This window comes from Ranitomeya imitator, chromosome 1 (genome assembly GCF_032444005.1).
Source record: "Ranitomeya imitator isolate aRanImi1 chromosome 1, aRanImi1.pri, whole genome shotgun sequence".
Classification (NCBI taxonomy): Eukaryota; Metazoa; Chordata; class Amphibia; order Anura; family Dendrobatidae; genus Ranitomeya; species Ranitomeya imitator.
Window position 1 is genome coordinate 734396233 of NC_091282.1, and position 23046 is coordinate 734419278.

Below are 23046 nucleotides of genomic sequence, written 5' to 3' on the forward strand. Positions count from 1 at the left end.
GTCAACTGAGACCCCAGAGAAAACCCGACTCTGGGGGGGGCGCTATTCACTTTTTCCACAGCGCCGTTAATTAACGGCGCTGTGGTTTATGTACCCTTTACTGCTGCTGTTTAACCCTGCTGTTCTGTTGGTCAAAAATGACCGACTTTGAACTTCAATATTCTTTAAAATATTCAAGCTGCGGCTCTGAAACCCGTGGCCGACCGACCCATCCTCATTTAAGTCAATCAAGCACAAGTTTCAGAACCGCATCTTGAACACCCCCAAAAATACCAAAGTTCAAAATAGGTCTCCCCAGACCGAACAGAACAGCAGGGTTAAAGGCGTATCGGCGGTTAAGGGGTTAAATATCAAGATCACCTCAACCATAATAATATGCACATTACACGTGATTATGCTGCAGCGCAGGTGTCACAGCTTGTGCCTGCCTAAGGTTTTTTTTGTTATTTTTAGTCTGAATATATAATCATTATGTAAACTGGGGGGCAGGTCAGTGAAGGATTAGTGATTATAATATAATAAAACGTGGCACTGAACTTTGGAAATGCGATGAAAAGATTTTAATGTGATCCACAAGTAAGTAGAACAGAAATGTTTCGGTCTACCACTGACCTTCCTCAGTGTACTGACTTCTTAGGAACAAAATAGTGGAGTAGATGTTGTATGTGGAGGCTTGTGGCGGTTCTGCTATGGGTATTGTGGTGAAATGTGTATGTATGTGTGTATATATCTATATATCTATTAATATATATACACACATATACACATACTAGATGGTGGCCCGATTCTAACTTATCGGATATTCTAGAATATGCAAGTCACGTAGTATATTGCACAGCCCACGTAGTATATTGCCCAGCCACGTAGTATATTGCTCAGCCACGTATGTAACAGGTTAAAAAAGACTTAAAATAAAAAATAAACATATACTCGCCTTCCGAGGGCCCCTGGTGCTTGTGTGCGGTGCACGCGGCAGCTTCCGGCCCCAGGGTTGGTATTGAGCGCAGGACCTGTGATGATGTCGCGGTCACATGACCGTGACGTCATGGCAGGTCCTTTTCGCATAGCATCTTTGGCACCGGAACCTGCCGCTTGCACTGCCGAGGAGAGGGCGCACGTCGGAGGGTGAGAATAACCTTTTTTATTATTTGTAACATTAGATATTTTTACTATTGATGCTGCATTCGCAGCATCAATAGTAAAAATTTGGTCACACAGGGTTAATAGCGGCGGTAACGGAGTGAGATACCCGCGGCATAACGCGGTCCATTACCACTGGCATTAACCCTGTGTGAGCGGTGACTGGAGGGGAGTATGGAGCGGACGCTGACTGCGGGGAGTATGGAGCGGGCGCTAGGCACTGACTGCAGGGGAGTAGGGAGGGACTAATCGGACTGTGGCCGTCGCTGATTTGTCGCGGCAGCCATGACAGGCAGCTGGCGAGACCAATCAGCAACTTGCATTTCCATGACGGACAGAGGCCGCAACCAATGAATATCCGAGCCAGACAGAAAGGCAGACAGAAGTGACCCTTAGACAATTATATAGTAGATGTTTGTAGTGACATGTCTAGGGTTATATGTGTGACTAGTGATAATGTAACATCTGTCCTGAAGGCAAGTCGCACCTAGGTGTTAATAGGTACATCCTTGGGACTAGTAGAAATTGTCTCCATATCTCACCAGGAGGTCTAGCTAGGGCCAAGAAGAAAGGGAACATTTGGCACCTCCTAGGTCTTGGAGGGGAGATGCTAATTGTGGCCTGAGGTTATCTATTCCTGAGAACCTTTTCACAAATGTCTCAAGAGAAAATAATATATGCATTAGTAGCGTGGCCGTGGCAAATCAAAAAGCCAGCAATTATGATATTAACCTAAGGGGCCGGTCTAGAAACCTGACCTCCAGACCAAAGTTATAAATTTAGGCTGCAGACAGAGAATTGTGTTCACATGATGGGGGAAGCCTGAGAAGCTGGTGTGATCCAATCTACATTCTTCCTACCCTCAGGGAGCAGAAAGCAACTACCAGTTAGATAATTTCTGTAAGTTTCTCCTGTTTATTTTGATACTGTTTTTCATAAGTTGTATGTCTTTTTATTATCATATTTTTATACCTTTTTCTTATTGTAAGCATTGAACCTTTTGTTATTAAAGTATAGAACTTTAACAAGTTGAACCATGAATGTTCTAAAATAATCCATAGCCTAAGGTGTGTGAGCCTTATGAGTGGTGGACATTATTAGTTCCGGGACTCATCGACCCGTGTATTCGATGAGTGGTGGCAGCGTTTATGAGCAGGTGTGTGGCCTGGGTCGGTGTGTGATTTATGCTCCCATTACAGCATAGGACAGAGGTTGAATGCTGGACTGAGTGGGGAGATAGATTAACCCTTGCAGGCACAACCCCAAGTTGCGTGTGAGAGCGGGCACGTGACGAATAAGTGACCACGGAGAAGGGATCCGTGACAGGTATAGTTACCTAAACTTAATGATGATTGGTATGTAAATATCCAGAGTGATAAGGTTCTGTGACCTATCTTATAGGGGCTTTTGCACTGAATTTAATTGCAAGATCCGGTCTCAAGCGGTTATCCTGATTATGGTGGCAGTGGGATGAACGCCCGGAGAGCCCGATGTCTGAACCTTATCACTCTGGATATTTACATACCAATCATCAAATTAAGTTTAGGTAACTATACCCATAGCAGGATCGCCACCCTGCACATACGACATCTATCTACTCCACTACTTTGTTCCTAAGCAGTCCGTACACTGAGGAAGGTCAGTGATAGACCAAAACGTTTGTTGTACTACTTGTGGATCACATTAAAATCTTTTCACCGCATTACCTTTCAGCAGTCTACATTATGAATAGCTAATCAGAAACACACACCCTGCCACGGGGATATCGTTATCTCAAAACTGAAAATAAAGATTAAGCAACCACACGAAGGATTTCATCAACCAAGGTGTCATTTTAAACCACATAACGGCGCCAACCTGACACTGTGTTTAGGTTACTGTGCACAATCCTTCTGACTGGTTCCCTTTAAGAAGCAGTGTTGCTTCTCGTGTTTCCATCCTGCCAGCTGCAAAAATCAAATCCTGATGGAAATTTCCCTCTGATCCTCAGGAGTTTCTGTAAACTAATGGTCATTCAACCTCTAGTTTACAGTCTTTCTGTAAAACAGGACATGAGTCTTATGTAAGTTTTTCTTTATAAAAGTCTGAAGCTTGGTTTTGGTAATAAAAAAATAAAATAAAAATAAGTTACAATTTGTTGTGTTAATAAAAAAAAAAAAAAAAAAAATTAAAATACTGCTAAATTAGAAAGCTAAAAATTGACAACTGGTTATATAACTTCTAGAAACCAGCAAGCAGTGACAGCACTTGGGTGACTAATATGCTTGACACCCGTTACATTGTGGTTCCCAGTGTATGAATCTGCATTTTCATGGTCTTCTTGGTGACAAGCCTGCTGTCACCCTCAAGCTATAATTGACGTCTAATCTGGAGCGGAGAAACGCCGAATTCTTTTGCATCTATTGACTAATCAAATATATACATTAGTAAAAATTGGCATGATATGCATACTGTGCATAATATGTGATAGAATTGTGCTTGATATGTTGATAACTTTTTTTATAACTATATTGCAGTGAACAATATGGATATTGAACTTTTTTTCTTTTTTCCTTTTCTAATTTTCTTTGCTTTTGCAGAACTACATAAAATTGAAAGACAATGGGGGCGTTTTTAGACAAGCCAAAGATGGAAAAACACAATGCTCAAGGGCACGGAAATGGATTGCGTTATGGGCTAAGCAGCATGCAAGGTTGGCGGGTTGAAATGGAAGATGCACATACAGCCGTTATTGGCTTGCCAAACGGACTTGATGGGTGGTCTTTCTTTGCTGTGTATGATGGTCATGCTGGTTCCCAGGTTGCCAAATACTGCTGTGAGCATTTGCTTGATCACATTACAAGCAACCAAGACTTCAAAGGGACTGATGGACAGCTGTCTGTGGAAAGTGTAAAAAGTGGAATCAGAACAGGTTTTCTTCAGATTGATGAACACATGAGAGTTATTTCTGAGAAGAAACATGGTGCTGATAGAAGTGGATCGACAGCTGTGGGTGTTATGCTCTCGCCACATCACATTTATTTTATCAACTGTGGAGACTCCAGAGGCTTGCTTTGTAGAAGCAAGAAGGTTCATTTCTTTACACAGGATCACAAACCAAGTAATCCCCTTGAAAAGGAGCGTATTCAGAATGCTGGTGGTTCTGTAATGATTCAACGTGTAAATGGGTCTCTTGCGGTATCAAGGGCTCTAGGTGACTTTGACTACAAATGTGTCCACGGAAAAGGCCCTACAGAGCAGCTTGTTTCACCCGAGCCCGAAGTTTATGAAATTGAGCGATCAGAAGAAGATGACCAGTTCATAATTCTTGCCTGTGATGGCATATGGGATGTCATGGGAAATGAAGAGTTATGCGATTTTGTAAGATCACGACTTGAAGTTACTGATGACCTTGAAAAAGTATGCAATGAAATAGTTGACACCTGCTTGTACAAGGTATTGTATGTAAACATGGTTCCCTGTCACGTTTGGTAATGTGATATTTGTATGCTTATGTAATGTTTTATTAAAAATGAGTTTCCTTACCATATGCAAGTGCAAATAAAAGCGTTCAATTTCCAACGTATGAAAAATGCCCCTAACCAGAAATAGTATTAAAGCCAAAATTTTATTCCAGTGCTGTCACTTTTCTTTCCTGCTTGCTGCAGCCAATCGCTGGCCTCAGTTGTTTGTCACCAGGCCACTGAGGCTATGGGCTGCAGCAGTCACATGGGTTAAACAGTAACACATCTGCATTGTATGTGTTTTTTTTTTTTTTTCCTTTTTCAAAAACCTTAAGTAGACATTTTTCCATAATCGCAGCTTAGCTACTTGTTGAGTAGGTGATAAATGTATGATTGCTTAATGACCTGACTCCGTGTACATGGAGCACGAGTCCTGCTACTTGATTCAAAGTTTATAACACTGACGGAGATAGCAGACCACAGCCTGTATATCTGTAAACAGAAGTGTTTTTTTTTGTTTTTAAGATGCTCCAGCTTTACCTTTCACTCACTAATATTTTTTTGTGCTCAATTGTGGACCTAGACACATCACACATATTTAAAAAAACAAACAAACACTGCAAGCAGCATATGGTGATCTGGCTCAATGCTGGGAGATATGGGCAGAGCAATGTTTTTCCTGTTCACAAGGACTGTAGCAGTGCTTTCCTCTACTACTAGTAGTAACTGTAGCAGCTTTTTGCAGTGCTACCTCTGCTGTCTGGAAGCTGCATGCAAGCAAACTATTATTGGCTGTGGCATCTAGCTTCCTGCTCTTCCATTGATCTTCAGTAACAGATTGATGTTGCAGCTTTGAGTATATTTTTTGCAAAGCACAAGTAATTAAATGTGACAAATTTTTGCTGGGAAGAATGGAGCCTGATGCAGTCAGTTTGCTGCAGGGGAGGGGCAAAGACCACCCTTCTGCATAATGTACATAGGGCTTTTAGGGAACGAAGTATGCATAAGGCCTCATTCACATGTCAGCATTTTATCAGGATTCGTATGCCAAAAACAGGAGTTTCTCCAAAGCAGGTGTTAAACTTTTAAATTAGTTTTTCTGTGTTCCTTGTCTTGGCACACAAACACTGATGTGTGAATGAATCTCATTACAGCAGTTAAGCTCTATTTTGTAAACTACATCTTTGCCTTATGTCCTATACATTTGTCTGCATACAAAACAGGGATACTGTACCACACTCAAAGGCTGCTGTTGTGGCTAGAAGAAGAATGTCCGAAAGAATATCTGTTAAATCCCTGCCTCCTAAATTCAAATCTAAACCATTTTTAGAATTAACTTAAAGGGAACCTGTCACCCCGTTTTTTGAGATTGAGATATAAATACTGTTAAATAGGGCCTGCGCTGTGTGTTACTATAGTGTATGTAGTGTACCCCGATTCCCCACCTATGCTGAGAAATAACTTACGGGCCGCGGCCATTTTCCTGAAGCCCCGTGCAGCAGAGCACTCGATCTGCGCACGCGCGGCCCCAGGAAGATGGCCGCCCCCACCGACGACAGGGATGACAGCGCAGATCGCGCGCTGCTTGTTCACGTGCCCACAGTGGATTAGTCACCAACATGCGGACACCACTACGCCACCAACGTAAAGCTGAGGAAGAACCAGCGCTGTGAACACGCCCTCCCGACCTGACCAGCCTGATTGACAGGCGAAAACGGCGACTTTGGTAAGTTATTTCTCAGCATAGGTGGGGAATCGGGGTACACTACATACACTATAGTAACACACAGCGCAGGCCCTATTTAACAGTATTTATATCTCAATCTCAAAAAACGGGGTGACAGGTTCCCTTTAAAGTGGCTGACCGCTGTCTCTCCAAAGTCTTCCCATCATCAGAAACACTAAGCTGAGCGTTCCTGTGTTTGCTATGAGTGCCAGACTCCTCTGGCAGCAGATTATCCAAATTCAACAGGCCTGATCTTTCTCTGCCCCCTACATCATTTAATGACCGGTTATTAAATATTTTTTTTTTGTGTATGGAGCCCTAACACTAGAAGACACTACAGACACGGAGCCATCAGAGATTTTGACCGGTGGATGGTTTAAGTTGTGAACTGTATCCAACAGCGAGTCTTGTATTGCAGAAGACAAACCATCCAAAATTAAAGGGGTCATCCGCTACTAGGACACCCCCTTCTTAAACTAAATGTTAGGGCATGTTAGGTTAGGCTATGGGTTGAACTAGATGGACTTAAAGTCTTCCTTCAACCTTAATAACTATGTTACTAATAACTATGTTACTATGTAAATGTTCGGCCCTGACAAAATAAACCTATACTCCCTCCGTACTGGCTCCATTCCAGTGGTGTCAGAAACTCGCGGTACCGTGGCTGTGATGTGGTGAAATGACACGTGATGGCCGGCGCCCCATTAGTGCTGGGCGTCACTGTCTCTGCCTTCGGACAAACTGAACATGAAGGGAAATCCAGGCTACAGCTGATCCCCGCCTTCCGCTTCATGTTCATTTGAACAGGAAGTGGAGAGTGATGCTAGCGCTGATTGGTCATCACCTGTCATTCCACCGCATCACTGCCCTGGGACTGTGTACAAAAAAATGCAAATATGAAAATTGTCTATAGAAGGTAGACAACTTCTTTTGAAATTAGAATAGGTTTCTGAACATGGTCTTCTATGAGATGCTGAAACAGCATGCTTGTGATGAGCACAAATGGTGTCATGTCTAGCGGAGTAGGACCGTACTCATACAGTCAAACCAAAATTAAAGTTACTAAATTACTACAGATGCAGTTAAGGATAAATGATGATTTGTTTCTCTCATTGAAAGCTGTCTGACTAATGTTTTTCTCTCCTTCTAGGGAAGCAGAGACAACATGAGTGTCATACTGATCTGTTTTCCAAGTGCTCCAAAAGTATCACCCGAGGCAGTGAAAAGAGAAGCAGAATTGGACAAGTACCTGGAAAGCAGAGTAGAAGGTGGATCATTTAACCAAAATTAGTAACCTAATGAATAGTATTTGTTAAATTTGCCTTCAAGTGCCATGTAAACGTGGCAGTCAGTTCACTCCAATGTATATGATATGAGCTGTGTCTATTGACACCTTTCTTAAATTTTTTCACATTTTGACTATTTCCTAGAAAAACAGGCATATTTGTCAGGGAAGGGTCCAAATCCAAAGATGCATAGTAGTTTGTATAAAACAATCACTTTTCTTATGTGACTTACAAATCAGTAGTGTGGGTAAAAACTCTGTTTTAGTATTTAATTCTGTACAGAAAATTTGTTAATCGACTTGATTTTTTTAAATTTGCATTGCTGATTGGGACTTTCAAAACATGTAGCATTATGGCATCCTTAAATGTCTGTAGCTTGGCAAACATTTTATAATTGCAGTGTGAAATTCCTACTCTTAGCAAATGACATCTAGATGTAGTTTTACAGACTGACAGAAGCATGTCATAGAAAGTAGTATTTTCTTGTATGGTTTGTTAGTATGAATTTGCACTCCGTTTCAGTGATCAAACCTCATGTTCTGATAGAGCCACTATGTGTGCGTGTGGGTACTCATAATTATTCACCATGCCAAAGATGCTCATTGTCATCTCCCACAACAGAAAACTTATCACTTTACTCTGTCATTAATTGGATCACTAACATGGCAATTTAAGTCTATAGCACAATCTTCAATCAACAGGACCAGATAGGCTCTGTGGCAGACACCCGTCGCAGCCTCGCAACAATTTTTTTTTTTTTAATATATATAAAAAAAATAAATAAGGGCAGCCATATTGGGACACCTCAATGTAAAACTGGTCAATCCCCTCCCCCCCCCCCCTTCCCTCCTCCTCCCCATGCTGATTATTCAACACTGTGCTCAGTTTCAGGTGTTTTCCTGGACTTAGTTTTAGAAAGAATGTGCCTGTTTGCTGCTTACCAACCTGTTGTAACTAGTGCTGATCTCTGCTGGCAGAGTGGTCAGACTAGTGATCCTGCTGACCTTTCAGCGGCTTCAGAACTGCGGGGAGCTTTAAGAGCTGCTTGAAGTCGGCAGTCATGCCCTGTCGTCAGCAGTCTGGAAGAAGAGCTACTCTGTTGACTTGGAGCAACTGAATCGCTGGGTAAGCCCTGGGTAAAATGTGGAGGTAGGTAGCGACTACCTGCCTTAGTTTCTAGGCCCATAGTGTAAAAATGTGTATAAACCCTTTTATATATTTAGTGGGGCATACACATTAAATGGCTGTCCTGGAAGCTATCTCTCCTGACTCCAACATACACTTTGGTTGGCAGAGCCCTCCTGTATTCTCTGGACAGTTTCTGCCAAAATTTTTTTACCCTACGAGCAAAAGGACTGGGCAATGGAATTTCACCTGCCCGACCCTTATCCTGGCATAATCAGTTGCTGCAGTGACTCTGCCCATACACTTTGGGTAGTTGGCCGGTCTGTTTCAAACAGCTTAAATATTGTCTAAAGACCCCTCTAAACTTTTTAGAAAGTCTGAACCAGCGGATCGTTTAATCATCTAATGTATACTGAGGGTCTTTGGAGGATATATTTGTTTTGCTGATATTTTGGCAATATTGTAAGTGCAGAGGGCATGTAGGTGAGGTGCACTAATTTAGTTTCTTAGTGGTTTGTGTTTTTTTTTTTTTGTTATGCTGCAATAGGATTTTTTTTCCCTCACATTGCAAAAACTAAAATTATCAAATAATCTTGTCTCCTGAAATGACATTAGTTATTTACCTTTGCAAAAGTACACACATAATCATAAATATATTGTTTTGCTGTCATCCTCGTATGTCAGAAAATAGTTAGATTATTAATCATTCTGTGAAAGTTGTAAAAATTAAATCCAAGTCAGTGACTTGCTTATTTTTTTTTCTCTTCCCATTCATTGCCTATATATATTGAGGGGAAAAAAAGTTATGTCCACTTGAATAATATACACCTGGAATTGTGAATTTTATGTGACCCAGGCAATAGTCTGCACACAGTCTACGTTTTGACCAATTTTCTAAGACTTCTGAGATTGACAACGTATGAAGCAGCGGTGCTATGCTGCGCTGCCATTAAAGTGTCCTTGATGAAAGACCTTTAGTCAAAGCGACTGAGTATAACTGCACACTATATTGCTGGATCAAATTAAATTCACAACTCAAGTTACATTGCCTTTTTCTTTCGGTTCTGGGCTTTCTCACTGAAGTTATGACTGGACCGTTTCCCCCCCCCCCCCTTGTTTGATCCTAACAGATCAGCATTGTTGGCTTCTTGCCTGATATTACAAATAGAATGTAGCCACAAATGGAAGCCACTGTAGCGTGTGATGTCATGCTGGTGACATCAGCAGAAGATAAATGCCTGCAACAGCCTAGGCTAAAGAAGGTGGTAGACTTGTTCTCACATCTCTTGTGAGAGGATATGTTATGCAGGGGAGTATAGGCACAGTACAGATAGTATAGTCCCTTTATTTTATATAATTTAAAGTAAAATCAAATAACATTGGTTCTAGCTAATAAGTTCAGCAGAAGCCTTGCCTATAGGAGCAAGTGGCCTTATTCTCCAGCATTTCCCTATTGCTCCCTTTTGCTCTAGTTTAAAGGGGTTGTCTGTGACTTTAATATTGATGGCCTCTGCTTAGGATAGGTCATCAGTGTCTGAACAGTGCGGTTGCAACACCTGGCAGCCCCTGCCAAAGATCCATTCCCAGTGTCTGGCAGCCAGAGCTGCACAGCTCCATTGATGGAATAGTGGCTGGGTACTGCACATCCACCCACTATTGATTTGAATAAGGGACCGATATACAGTACCGACGGCGGGCACTATACAGTTGACGGATCGTACTGCGCAGCTCGAGCCAACACACTGGTACTGTCTGATCTCCTAAGAATAGGCCACCAATTGTAATATCCTGGACAAACCCTTTACGCTTATATGGCATTGAAACATTCAGAACTTAAAGGGTTATTCTCACATTGTCACGTATAGCTCAGTGGCTTAAAATAGTTCACATGCAACCAATTTGCAGAAAGTGTTTGCTTCTCTACAGTATATCAACAAAACCTGCATGTCAGAGGCTTTTGCAAATGGATTAGTCTTGTAGCTCTTAAAATGACAGGTCGCACATGCTCATTAGATGTTTGCTATTCTATAGTGTGTATCATTTTCTTACTTTGCATGGAGATGGCACATGTGTGATTGCACCGTCATCTGGATGGATCTGGGCACTGTGCATCCGCTTCTGTTAAAGGAGGAACAGCTACTCTCCTGACTGTTTTTTTGCTGTGTGATTGACACAGCTGAGTATGTACAGAATTACCAGCCACTAAACATCGTGTTTTTTCTCATTAAAACCATGAATTATTTTTGTCCATATTTGCATAATGGACACCTCCTACAGCTAAATATAACTGGGCCCGTTATCTATACTGTCTTGAAGAGAAACTGTCATTGTTAACCACAGCAACCATTTGATGCTCTCAGCTTTATATATTTAATTTTTAAATACACATCTGGTAAAATAAAAGCTAGACTGAGGTTTACAACAAGGAGAGGATTAATTAGTGGAATTGATCAATAACGCAGATGAAGGATCAGAATCCTTTACACCTAGTGGTAGTGACAGACAAGAATTGCATGTATTGCTGTGTTAGAAACAATGCAAAGTGAAATGTCTTGTCTCTGCTCCAGAGGCCACTAGCCGATCACAGAACAGCTAGAGTGGTAAGTGGTTTTCGCTTATGCATGGGCAGTGCAGGAAGCCTGGAGAAGCAGGGTGGATATGAGGAAACGTAGCTGGTGCTGGTCACGTGGGCAGCACACGGAGCTGAGAGTTATGGAGGAGCTGGAGCCAGTAAAGATCTAAGAAATGAACACAAATGTTTTAAGGATTTGGTGGGTTACTTTAGTATTACAAGGTGTTGGGGGGAAAAATAACAGATTCTTGAATAACTCTTTTTAAGCAGTGAGGTGTATAAAGCAGTTGCTTTGTCCTCTGAAGCATGAACCTACTATTGAAAAGCGTGCAATGCTAGTAATACCCTAGCTATTGGATATGTGCTTTGTTGGATTGACGAACCCTTGGCCACCCTATGTCACTTCCTGCCTTCTCCAAATCTCATGGATGTGCTGTTCCCTGTACTCCATGGCTGTACCTGGAGAGTATTAGGCAATTCTTGTTGGTAGTGATGGAGTGGCCAGTAATGTCAAGCATTTAAGGATGGCTGCACTGCATTTGTGGCTTTCATTAGTCATTGGACATAACACACATTTCTCTAGTAACCCCCCACGACAGCACACCTGGAGGATGTTACCCCTTTCCTAAAAGGGACAGGAAATGACAAGAGGTTAAATAACCCCTCCCTCATCCTCCCCTCAGTGTTTTTTCCTGTAATAAGGGCAGAAAAACTCAAGGTGATCCTAGTGGCTCCACTTTGGCCCAAAAGAGGTTGGTTTGGGGCCCTCATCAGTCTAAAGATAGATGGGCCAATAGCACTTCCACCGGTCAAAGACCTTCTCTACCAGGGGCCAATACTGCATCCAGATCCCGAGAGGCTACACCTAAATGCCTGGCTTCTGAATTCTCAATTCTGAGAACTAGAGGACTATCAAAGAGGGTAATTGAAACATTACAAAAAAGTCGCAAAACGGTTACTAATTATATTTACCAAAAGATCTGGAAGACGTTCATCACGTGGTGTGCTCCTGAGCAACCTAACCCAGATAAACCAAACCTAGCCAAGATCCTGGATTTTCTACAAGATGGGCTGGAGAAGGGTTTCAGACCCAGCACCCTCAAGGTACAAGTGGCAGCCTTGAGCTCTTATTTTGACCAGTCTTTAGCCAACCATAGATGGGTAAGAAGATTCATGACGGCGGCATCCCGCATATCTCCAAGACCCATAAATATAGTTCCATCCTGGGACCTGAATATAGTCCTGAAAGGACTTACACTGCCACTATTTGAACCCTTATCTTCCATAACCATGGATAAACTCGCTTGGAAAACCACCTTCCTGGTAGCTATAACAACAGCCAGAAGAGTGGGTGAACTACAAGCCCTGTCAATCAATGAGCCCTATATGAAGATTCTTCAGGACAGGCTTATCCTACGATTAGACCCATCCTTTCTCCCAAAGGTCGTCTCCGATTTCCACAAATCGCATGATATAATTCTTCCATCATTCTATCAAGAACCAAAGAATGAGGAAGAGGAACATTTCCATACTTTGGATGTTCGAAGAATGGTACTCTATTATCTTCATGCATCAGAGAAGATTAGAAAGGATCAAAATCTGTTTATTCATCTTCTCGGCCAGAATAAAGGGAAGAAGACTTCCAGATCCACAATTGCAAATTGGATCAAAAGAGCAATCCTGGAGGCTTATCAAATTCAAGGCCTTCCACCACCAGAAAAGCTCACAGCCCATTCTACTAGAGCAACAGCTGTCTCCTGGGCCGAGAAAGCCAGTGCTTCCATCGAGCAAATATGCAGAGCGGCTACGTGGTCCTCGGTCCATACGTTCTCCAAACATTACGGGCTTGACCTGATGTCAAAAGAAGACTTGGCCTTCGGAGAAAAAGTCCTTAGTGCTGTAGTCCCTCCCTAAAAATTACTCTTGGGTACTGCTCCAGGTGTGCTGTCGTGGGGGGTTACTAGAGAAAATAGAATTATTCTTACCGTTAATTCGGTTTCTAGTAACCCACCACGACAGCAGGAGTAATCCCTCCCTTTGCTTAATATACGTTCTGAAAAGAATAAATATAATTTGAAGCATTCATTCTCCTGTGGTCCTTTATAATAACACTGAGGGGAGGATGAGGGAGGGGTTATTTAACCTCTTGTCATTTCCTGTCCCTATTAGGAAAGGGGTAACATCCTCCAGGTGTGCTGTCGTGGTGGGTTACTAGAAACCGAATTAACGGTAAGAATAATTCTATTTTTTTTTTAATGCAGAATGCAGTTAGTTATTAAAAAGCATATCTGGTTCCGTCTAGTTAAATAAAAAAAAAAATGTAGTTTGGGTGATGGGTGGGCATTCTTTTGATGACTGACAAGATTGTGTAGCTAACTTTTATAGGGGTTCCTCTGGGAATTTAATTTTTAAATGAAATCTGTTTAAATTTTATCGGTATTTAAAGGGGTTGTCCAGGGCTTGAATATTATACCAGCCTAAACATTACATGGTTTTTAATGTGTTTTTTTAGCATGCTTTTAACAAACTAAAGTACAGTACCACTGTTTTTGTTTTGTTTTTCTTCTTCATACTTTCGTCCCCATTATAGGTATCACTAATGTATGTTTTCTGTGTGCTAAAAATACTTGCCGGTTGCCGTCTTGTGGTGGTCCCAGCACTGCTCTTGTCGTATTCTGCACCACATGACCCGAGCTTGGACTGTCTGGACTACTACAGTGTGCTGATCAGACGGGTCGTCACTTCTCAGAATAGGTCTGAGACTGAGGCCACATTCACACGTTCTGTATTGCTCACCCAGTCCTGGTTTTGGCTTACAAATACTGAAGTGATGATGTGTTTCTATTCTACTTTTCCTCTGATTCTTCCAATCCTGGTTTTGGCTTACTAAAACTGATGTAACATACTGACCAAATGCTGAATGTGTGAACGTGGCCCAAGAGTGAGGCTTTCATAGGTTTTCAAAGACTCAAAGCAGTTTCTACCAGCAAATTAAAGCTGTAGTCACAAGCTAATGATTAGAGACTGTAGTGACACAACATTAGATGACTGACACCGGTAAGTATTTTGCTATACACAGTAACTATACGTTACTGATATCTGCCTGGTGAATCTTGGACGGGGGACACTAACATAAATCTTGCAGCATTTTTGTCTTTTTTTTTTTTTTTCTCCCCTCAAAAAAAACTAAACCTGCTCTAGGTAGGTGTGATTATGCCCCTCTTCCTTTTTAGGCATCTTCCCATAGACAAAGTGAGCATGCACTCAGCATCATTATACAGACAGATGAAAATCTTATCATACTACAATCAAATACATTTCCCAAAGTCTCATCCACACCCCCCTGGATTTGAGATCCTCAGTGTGTTCATTTTACTATAGATCACAGGGTGAAATACTCAGCAACACTTCTGCAACAAAATCTGCCTGGTGAACTGACTCAGTTTTCATCCAGCTGTGTTGTTCTTATGACCAAATCAAAGCGACATTCTTTCCTCTGGTTATTCAATCCGGTTGATCACTTGTATTTCCTTTTTTATTTTATTTTTAAAGCACATGGAGCACTTTTTTTTTTACCCAAATGTGGGCTAGATTGTCCAGATGGAGTTGAGTAGGAGGCTACAACATATGGTAGCATACGGTAGTCGGCAGGACAATTATCAAGTTTGTCCCCTTACAATCCTGTATTGTTCAAGGGTCCTGTTCTATTGGTCCTGATGTAAGATTGAGAATATCTTTTAAAACGTGACTACGCTATTCACAATTCTGACCTCGTCTGGTGCGTGTTACTGGTAAGATCTTGGCACATTCACAAAGCGTAGCCACAGGTCCAAATTGACACAATAATAGCCGTTGTATCCTTTAGGTCACTGTTTGCTTGGCATGTAATAGATTTTATTTTATTGTACAGGAAAGCGTAGCACACAACCTTTTTTTTTTTTTTTTTTTTGCTAACATCTTAGAAGGTATAAAAAGTGATGCAATGTAACCAATGCCATAAAAAAAATCACCTTCCCTCCCCCATTTATAAAAGACTAATTTAGCCTAAAAGGAAACAATAATGGTGTTTAATACTATGCTCCTAAATCTACAGCATGAAATAAAAATTAATTGCAGATAAGGTTGAAAAGCTTTTAATTTTAGGTGTGGGGGTGTAAAATGATCTTGTGTGTTGGTTACTCTAATTTGCTCCTTTTATTGGCTTCTTTTTTGTTTTGTCACCTGTATCATGCAGTATGTATAGCTTACTAATCTAATTAATGTACATGTTTAGTGGAGACTGTTACCTGTAATCCTCTGCCCGGATGTTATTGTCTACAAATCATACTCTTTTTATTTTTGTATATTTAATTTCAGCAATAGAAACCTTTGTAGAATCAATTTAGATGTTACCTTTACACAATAAAATAATTTGGCAAAACAAATCTGATATCTTTGCATTTTATTTAGAACCAAACCATTATTGTGTAAAAATGTTTCATTTTTGCATTTTTTTTCATCTTTTTTTTGTTTTGTTTGAGCATTTGTGTGTGTATGTACTAAAAGACAATTTTACATGTATGTTTAAAACTGCATACTGCTTCAGACAAGGAATATGTGTAGCTTGAATCTTTCATTTCCTAATATTTTATTTGACAAAAGGCATCTTAATCTGTCACAAGATACCGCATTCCCGTGCATGATTGTAATGGTTAGTTGTACTTTTACGATGGTTACGTTTGAACAGCACTTACAAAACAAGTACTTCTAATTCCTAGAGATCATAAAGAAGCAGGGTGAAGAAGGTGTACCAGACTTAGTCCATGTGATGCGTACATTAGCCACTGAGACCATCCCCAACCTCCCACCTGGAGGAGAATTGGCAAGCAAGTGAGTTATCCTCAGCATTTTTGTGTCTGTACAATATATGTAGGAAATAACTATGCCACAATTTTGTAAATAAGTTTAGATGAGTCGTCCTTTTTACAACCTGAAATAATTATAAAGAGGTTTCCTAGACTTAAGTCATAGATTGATATGGTAGTCTACCCCTACCCATCATGCTGATGGAGTTGATCATATATTTTGTGATGCCTGTTTGCAAGGTTACCATCTAATGCCACATTTATTTTATTTTGCTACCATAAAAATGTTGCTATTCAGAAATTTCCTCTTCTAGAGACCGGTGTTGAGCTGATTTGCCAGCCAGTCTTTCTGTAGAGAATCTGTTGTATTGCATGGAGACAAAAGTTGTTTTTTTTTCCCCGTATATTACTCAAAGCTGAACACACAACAGTTAAAAATAATTAGGCTTTATCATATGAACAGTAATGGGTAGGAATTTTCCCATAGCATGGTAATAAACTTATTAGCATAAATTGTGGCATAGATTTGTGTAGCATGCTCAGTTTTGTGTGCTAAGAAATATATTGCCCACTTTTTAGCTTTCATTTTGTGTTTCTTTGTGTGTGTGTATATGTATGTATGTGTGTATGTATGTATATATATATATATATGTATGTATATGTATATATATATATATGTATGTATGTATGTATGTATATATATATATATATATATATATATATATATATATATATATATATATATATATATATGTATATATTACAGACCAAAAGTTTGGACATATCTTCTCATTTAAACATTTTTCTGTATTTTCATGCCTATGAAAATTGTACATACACACTGAAGGCATCAAAACTATGAATTAACACATGTGGAATTATATACTTAACAGATAAGTGTGAACTGAAAATGTCTTATATTCTAGGTTCTTCAAAGTAGCCACCTTTTGCTTTGATGACTGCTTTGCACACTCTTGGCATTCTCTTGATGAGCTTCAAGAGGTAGTCACCGGGAATGGTCTTCCAACAATCTTGAAGGAGTTCCCAGAGATGCTTAGCACTTGTTGGCCCTTTTGCCTTCACTCTGCGGTCCAGCTCACCCCAAACCATCTCGATTGTGTTCAGGTCTGGTGACTGAGGAGGCCAGGTCATCTGGCGTAGCACCCCATCACTCTCCTTCTTGGTCAAATAGCCCTTACACAGCCTGGAGATGTGTTTGGGGTCATTGTCCTGTTTACAAATAAATGCTGGTCCAACTAAACGCAAACCGGATGGAATAGCATGCCGCTGCAAGATGCTGGGGTGGCCATGATGGTTCAGTATGCCTTCAATTTTGAATAAATCCCCAACAGTGTCACCAGCAAAGCACCCCCACACCATCACACCTCCTCCTCCATGCTTCACAGTGGGAACCAGGCATGTAGAGTCCATCTGTTCACTTTTTCTGCGTCACACAAAGACACAGTGGCTGGAACCAAAGATATTAAATTTGGACTCATCAGACCAAAGCACCACAGATTTCCACTGGTCTAATGTCCATTCCTTGTGTTCTTTAGCTCAAACAAGTCAACTGCTTGCTGCCTGTCCTTAGCAGTGGTTTCCTAGCAGCTATTTTACCATGAAGGTCTGCTGCACAAAGTCTCCTCTTAACAGTTGTTGTAGAGATGTGTCTGCTGCTAGAACTCTGTGTGGCATTCACCTGGTCTCTAATCTGAGCTGCTGTTAACCTGTGATTTCTGAGGCTGGTGACTCGGATAAACTTATCCTCAGAAGCAGAGGTGACTCTCGGTCTTCCTTTCCTGGGGCGGTCCTCATGTGAGCCAGTTTCTTTGTAGCGCTTGATGGTTTTTGCCACTGCACTTGGGGATACTTTCAAAATTTTCCCAATTTTTCAGACTGACTGACCTTCATTTCTTAAAGTAATGATGGCCACTCGTTTTTCTTTACTTAGCTGCTTTTTTCTTGCCATAATACAAATTCTAACAGTCTATTCAGTAGGACTATCCGCTGTGTATCCACCATACTTCTGCACAACACAAATGATGGTCCTAACCCCATTTATAAGGCAAGAAATCCCACTTATTAAACCTGACAGGGCACACCTGCGAAGTGAAAACCATTCCCGGTGACTACCTCTTGAAGCTCATCAAGAGAATGACAAGAATGTGCAAACCAGTCATCAAAGCAAAAGGTGGCTACTTTGAAGAACCTAGAATATAAGACATAATTTCAGTTGGTTCACGCTTTTTGTTAAGTATATAATTTCACATGTGTTAATTCATAGTTTTGATGCCTTCAGTGTGAATGTACAATTTTCATAGTCATGAAAATACAGAAAAAACTTTAAATGAGATGTGTCCAAACTTTTGGTCTGTACTGTAATATATATATACTAGATTGTGGCCCGATTCTAACGCATCGGGTATTCTAGAATATGCATGTCCCCGTAGTATATGGACAATGATGATTCCAGAATTCGCGGCACACTGTGCCTGTCGCTGATTGGTCGAGGCAACCTTTGACATCATCGTCGCCATGGCAACCATTGACATCTACGCCGATACTGTGCCCGTCGCTGAATCAGAAAAGTGAGATGTCTACGTCCTTTATGACATCATCGTCGCTGTGCCCGTTGCTGATTGGTCGAGGCCTGGCGGCCTCGACCAATCATAGAGCCGGGATTTCCTGGACAGACAGACAGAAAGACAGACAGACAGACGGAAAAACCCTTAGACAATTATATATATAGATATTGTATATATGTGTATATATGTGTATGTATATATGTATATATATGTATATGTATTTGCTAGCTAGCTATGGCTTTCCCCTCAAAACAATTATTTCCTTCACATATATGCTGCATAGATCCATGTAGTATGCATTTTTCTCCCCTCTATTATCACCTTGATGTTTTACCAGGGACTACATTTTGCTGGTAGTGTTTGTTTGACTGCTTCAATTGTTTTCTAAGAGTATGTGTAAAAGATGTTGAAGGTGGAAAAAAAACCTTTCATCCTAGGCTTTTGACTTGTTTCCACCGTTTTATTATATACCATAAATTTTATAGATGAAACAGACTTCCTTTACAGGTTTTAAAGCAAAAGACGCACACTGTCCATGACGAGCCTTTAACCCCTTCCCGACCTGTGACACAGCGTGTCATGAAAGTCGGTGCCAATCCGACCTGTGACGCATATGCTGTGTCACAGAATGATCGCGTCCCTGCAGATCCGGTGAAAGGGTTAACTCCCATTTCACCCGATCTGCAGGGACAGGGGGAGTGGTAGTTTAGCTTCACCCCCCCCTTCCCTTACCCCCCCCCTTCGTGGCTACGATCGCTCTGATTGGCTGTTAAAAGTGAAACTGCCAATAAGAGCGATTTGTAATATTTCACCTATTATAACTGGTGAAATATTACAATCCAGCCATGGCCGATGCTGCAATATCATCGGCCATGGCTGGAAACATTGATGTGCCCCCACCCCACCGATTGCCCCCCCAGCCCTCCGATCTGTCCTTTACACTGCTCCGCTCCCCTCCGTCCTCCTGTCCGCTCCCCCCCGTGCTCTTGTCCGCTCACCCCCGTGCTCCAATCACCCCCCGTGCTCCAACCACCCCCCTGCAGTCCGATCCACCCCCCCTGCAGTCCGATCCACCCCCACTGCAGTCCGATTCACCCCCGATGCTCCAATGCACCCCCCCGTGCTCCGATCCACCCCCCCGTGCTCCGATTCACCCCCCCATGCTCTGATCCACCCCCCGTGCTCCCCCCCCCCACCCCATCATACTTACCGAGCCTCCCGTGGTCCGTCCGTCTTCTTTCCTGGGCGCCGCCATCTTCCAAAATGGCGGGCGCATGCGCAGTGCGCCCGCCGAATCTGCCGGCCGGCAGATTCGTTTCAAGTGCATTTAGGTTTTATCGCAGTGATCAAAATAAAAAAAATACTGAATGACCCTCCCCTTTGTCACCCCCATAGGTAGGGACAATAATAAAATAAAGATTTTTTTTTTCTTCCACTAAGGTTGGGGTAAGAACTAGGGTTAGGGGTAGGGGTAGGGTTAGGGTTAGGGTTTCGGTATGTGCACACGTATTCTGGTTCTCTGCGGATTTTTCCGCTGCGGATTTGATAAATCCGCAGTGCTAAACTGCGGATTTATGGCAGATATACCGCAGTTTTTCTGCGCATTTCACTGCAGTTTTACAACTGCGATTTTCTTTTGGAGCAGTTGTAAAACCGCTGTGGAATCCGCAGAAAGAAGCGACATGCTGCGGAATGTAAACCGCTGCGTTTCCGTGCAGTTTTTCTGCAGCATGTGTACAGAGATTTTTGTTTTCCATAGGTTTACATTGAACTGTAAACTCATGGTAAACTGCTGCGGATCCGCAGCGTTTTCCGCAGTGTGTGCACATACCTTTAGAATTAGGCCATGTGCACATGGTGCAGATTTGGCTGCAGATCCGCAGCAGTGTTCCATCAGGTTTACAGTACCAAGTATACCTATGGAAAACCAAATCCGCTGTGCCCATGGTGTGGAAAATACCACGCGGAAACGCTGCGTTGTATTTTCCGCAGCATGTCAATTCTTTGTGCGGATTCCACGGCGTTTTACACCTGTTCCTCAATAGGAATCCGCAGGTGAAATCCGCACAAAAAACACTGGAAATCCACGGTAAATCCGCAGGTAAAACGCAGTGCCTTTTACCCGCGGATTTTTCAAAAATGATGCTGAAAAATCTCACACGAATCCGCAACGTGGGCACATAGCCTTAGGGTTAGGGTTGGAATTAGGGTTGTGGTTAGGGTTGTGTTGCGGTTAGGGTTGTGATTAGGGTTATGGCTACAGTTGGGATTAGGGTTAGGGGTGTGGGGGGTTAGTGTTGGAGTTAGAATTGAGGGGTTTCCACTGTTTAGGCACATCAGGGGTCTCCAAACGCAACATGGCGCCACCATTGATTCCAGCCAATCTTGTATTCAAAAAGTCAAATGGTGCTCCCTCACTTCCGAGCCCCGACGTGTGCCCAAACAGTGGTTTACCCCCACATATGGGGTACCAGCATACTCAGGACAAACTGCGCAACAATTACTGGGGTCCAATTTCTCCTGTTACCCTTGTGAAAATAAAAAAATGCTTGCTAAAACATCATTTTTGAGGAAAGAAAAATGATTTTTTATTTTCACGGCTCTGCGTTGTAAACGTCTGTGAAGCACTTGGGGGTTCACAGTGCTCACCACATATCTAGATAAGTTCCTTGGGGGGTCTAGTTTCTAAAATGGGGTCACTTGTGGGGGGTTTGTACTATTTAGGCACACCAGGGGCCCTGCAAACGCAACGTGACACCCGCAGACCATTCCATCAAAGTCTGCATTTCAAAACGTCACTACTTCACTTCTGCGCCCCGACATGTGCCCAAACAGTAGTTTACCCCCACATATGGGGTATCACCGTACTCAGGAGAAGCTGGACAACAACTTTTGGGGACAAATTTCTCCTGTTACCCTTGGGAAAATAAAAAATTGCAGGCTAAAAGATCATTTTTGAGAAAATAATTTTTTATTTTATTTTCATGGCTCTGCGTTATAAACTTCTGTGAAGCACTTGGGGGTTCAAAGTCCTCACCACACATCTAGATTAGTTCCTTTGGGGGTCTAGTTTCCAAAATGGGGTCATTTGTGGGGGAGCTCCAATGTTTAGGCACACATGGGCTCTCCAAACGCGACATGGTGTCCGCTAACGATGGAGATAATTTTTCATTCAAAAAGTCAAATGGCGCTCCTTCCCTTCCGAGCCGTGTGCCCAAACAGTGGTTTACCCCCACATATGAGGTATCGTCGTACTCGGGAGAAATTGCCCAACAAATTTTAGGATCCATTTTATCCTATTGCCCATGTGAAAATGAAAAAATTGAGGCGAAAATAATTTTTTTGTGAAAAAAAGTACTTTTTCATTTTTACGGATCAATTTGTGAAGCACTTGGGGGTTCAAAGTGCTCACCACACATCTAGATAAGTTCCTTTCGGGGTCTAGTTTCCAAAATGGGGTCACTTGTGGGGGGTTTCTACTGTTTAGCCACATCAAGGGCTCTGCAAACGCAACGTGACGCCCGCAGAGCATTCCATCAAAGTCTGCATTTCAAAACGTCACTACTTCACTTCCGAACCCCAGCATGTGCCTAAACAGTGGTTTACCCCCACATATGAGGTATCAGCGTACTCAGGACAAATTGGACAACAACTTTCGTGGTTCAGTTTCTCCTTTTACCATTGTGAAATCAAAAAAATTGTTGCTAAAAGATAATTTTTGTGACTAAAAAGTTAAATGTTCATTTTTTCTTTCCATGTTGCTTCTGCTGCTGTGAAGCACCTGAAGGGTTAATAAACTTCTTGAATGTGGTTTTGTGCACCTTGAGGGGTGCAGTTTTTAAAATGGTGTCACTTTTGGGAATTTTCAGCCATATGGACCCCGTAAACTGACTTCAAATGTGAGGTGGTCCCTAAAAAAAAATGGTTTTGTAAATTTCGTTGTAAAAATGAGAAATCGCTTGTCAAATTTTAACCCTTATAACTTCCTAGCAAAAAAAAAATTGTTTCCAAAATTGTGCTGATGTAAAGTATACATGTGGGAAATGTTATTTATTAACTATTTTGTGTCACATAACTCTCTGGTTTAACAGAATAAAAATTCAAAATGTGAAAATTGCGAAATTTTCAAAATTTTCGCCAAATTTCCGTTTTTATCACAAATAAACGCATAATTTATTGACCTAAATTTACCACTAACATGAAGCCCAATATGTCACGAAAAAACAATCTCAGAACCGCTAGGATACGTTGAAGCGTTCCTGAGTTATTACCTCATAAAGGGACACTGGTCAGAATTGCAAAAAACGGCCAGGTCATTAAGGTCA

General features: G+C 41.7%; 1 protein-coding gene across 1 annotated transcript in view; it reads left to right on the plus strand.

Annotated features, from left to right (window-relative positions):
• The window catches only part of PPM1A (protein phosphatase, Mg2+/Mn2+ dependent 1A), a 113369-nt gene that overhangs the window by 72658 nt on the left and 17665 nt on the right, over positions 1–23046 (plus strand). The window contains exons 2-4 of the mRNA XM_069733574.1: positions 3720–4575; positions 7460–7577; positions 16050–16161. Coding sequence (XP_069589675.1) covers positions 3742–4575; positions 7460–7577; positions 16050–16161 — 1064 coding nt within the window. The 5' untranslated portion in view covers positions 3720–3741. The remainder of the gene's footprint in view (positions 1–3719; positions 4576–7459; positions 7578–16049; positions 16162–23046) is intronic.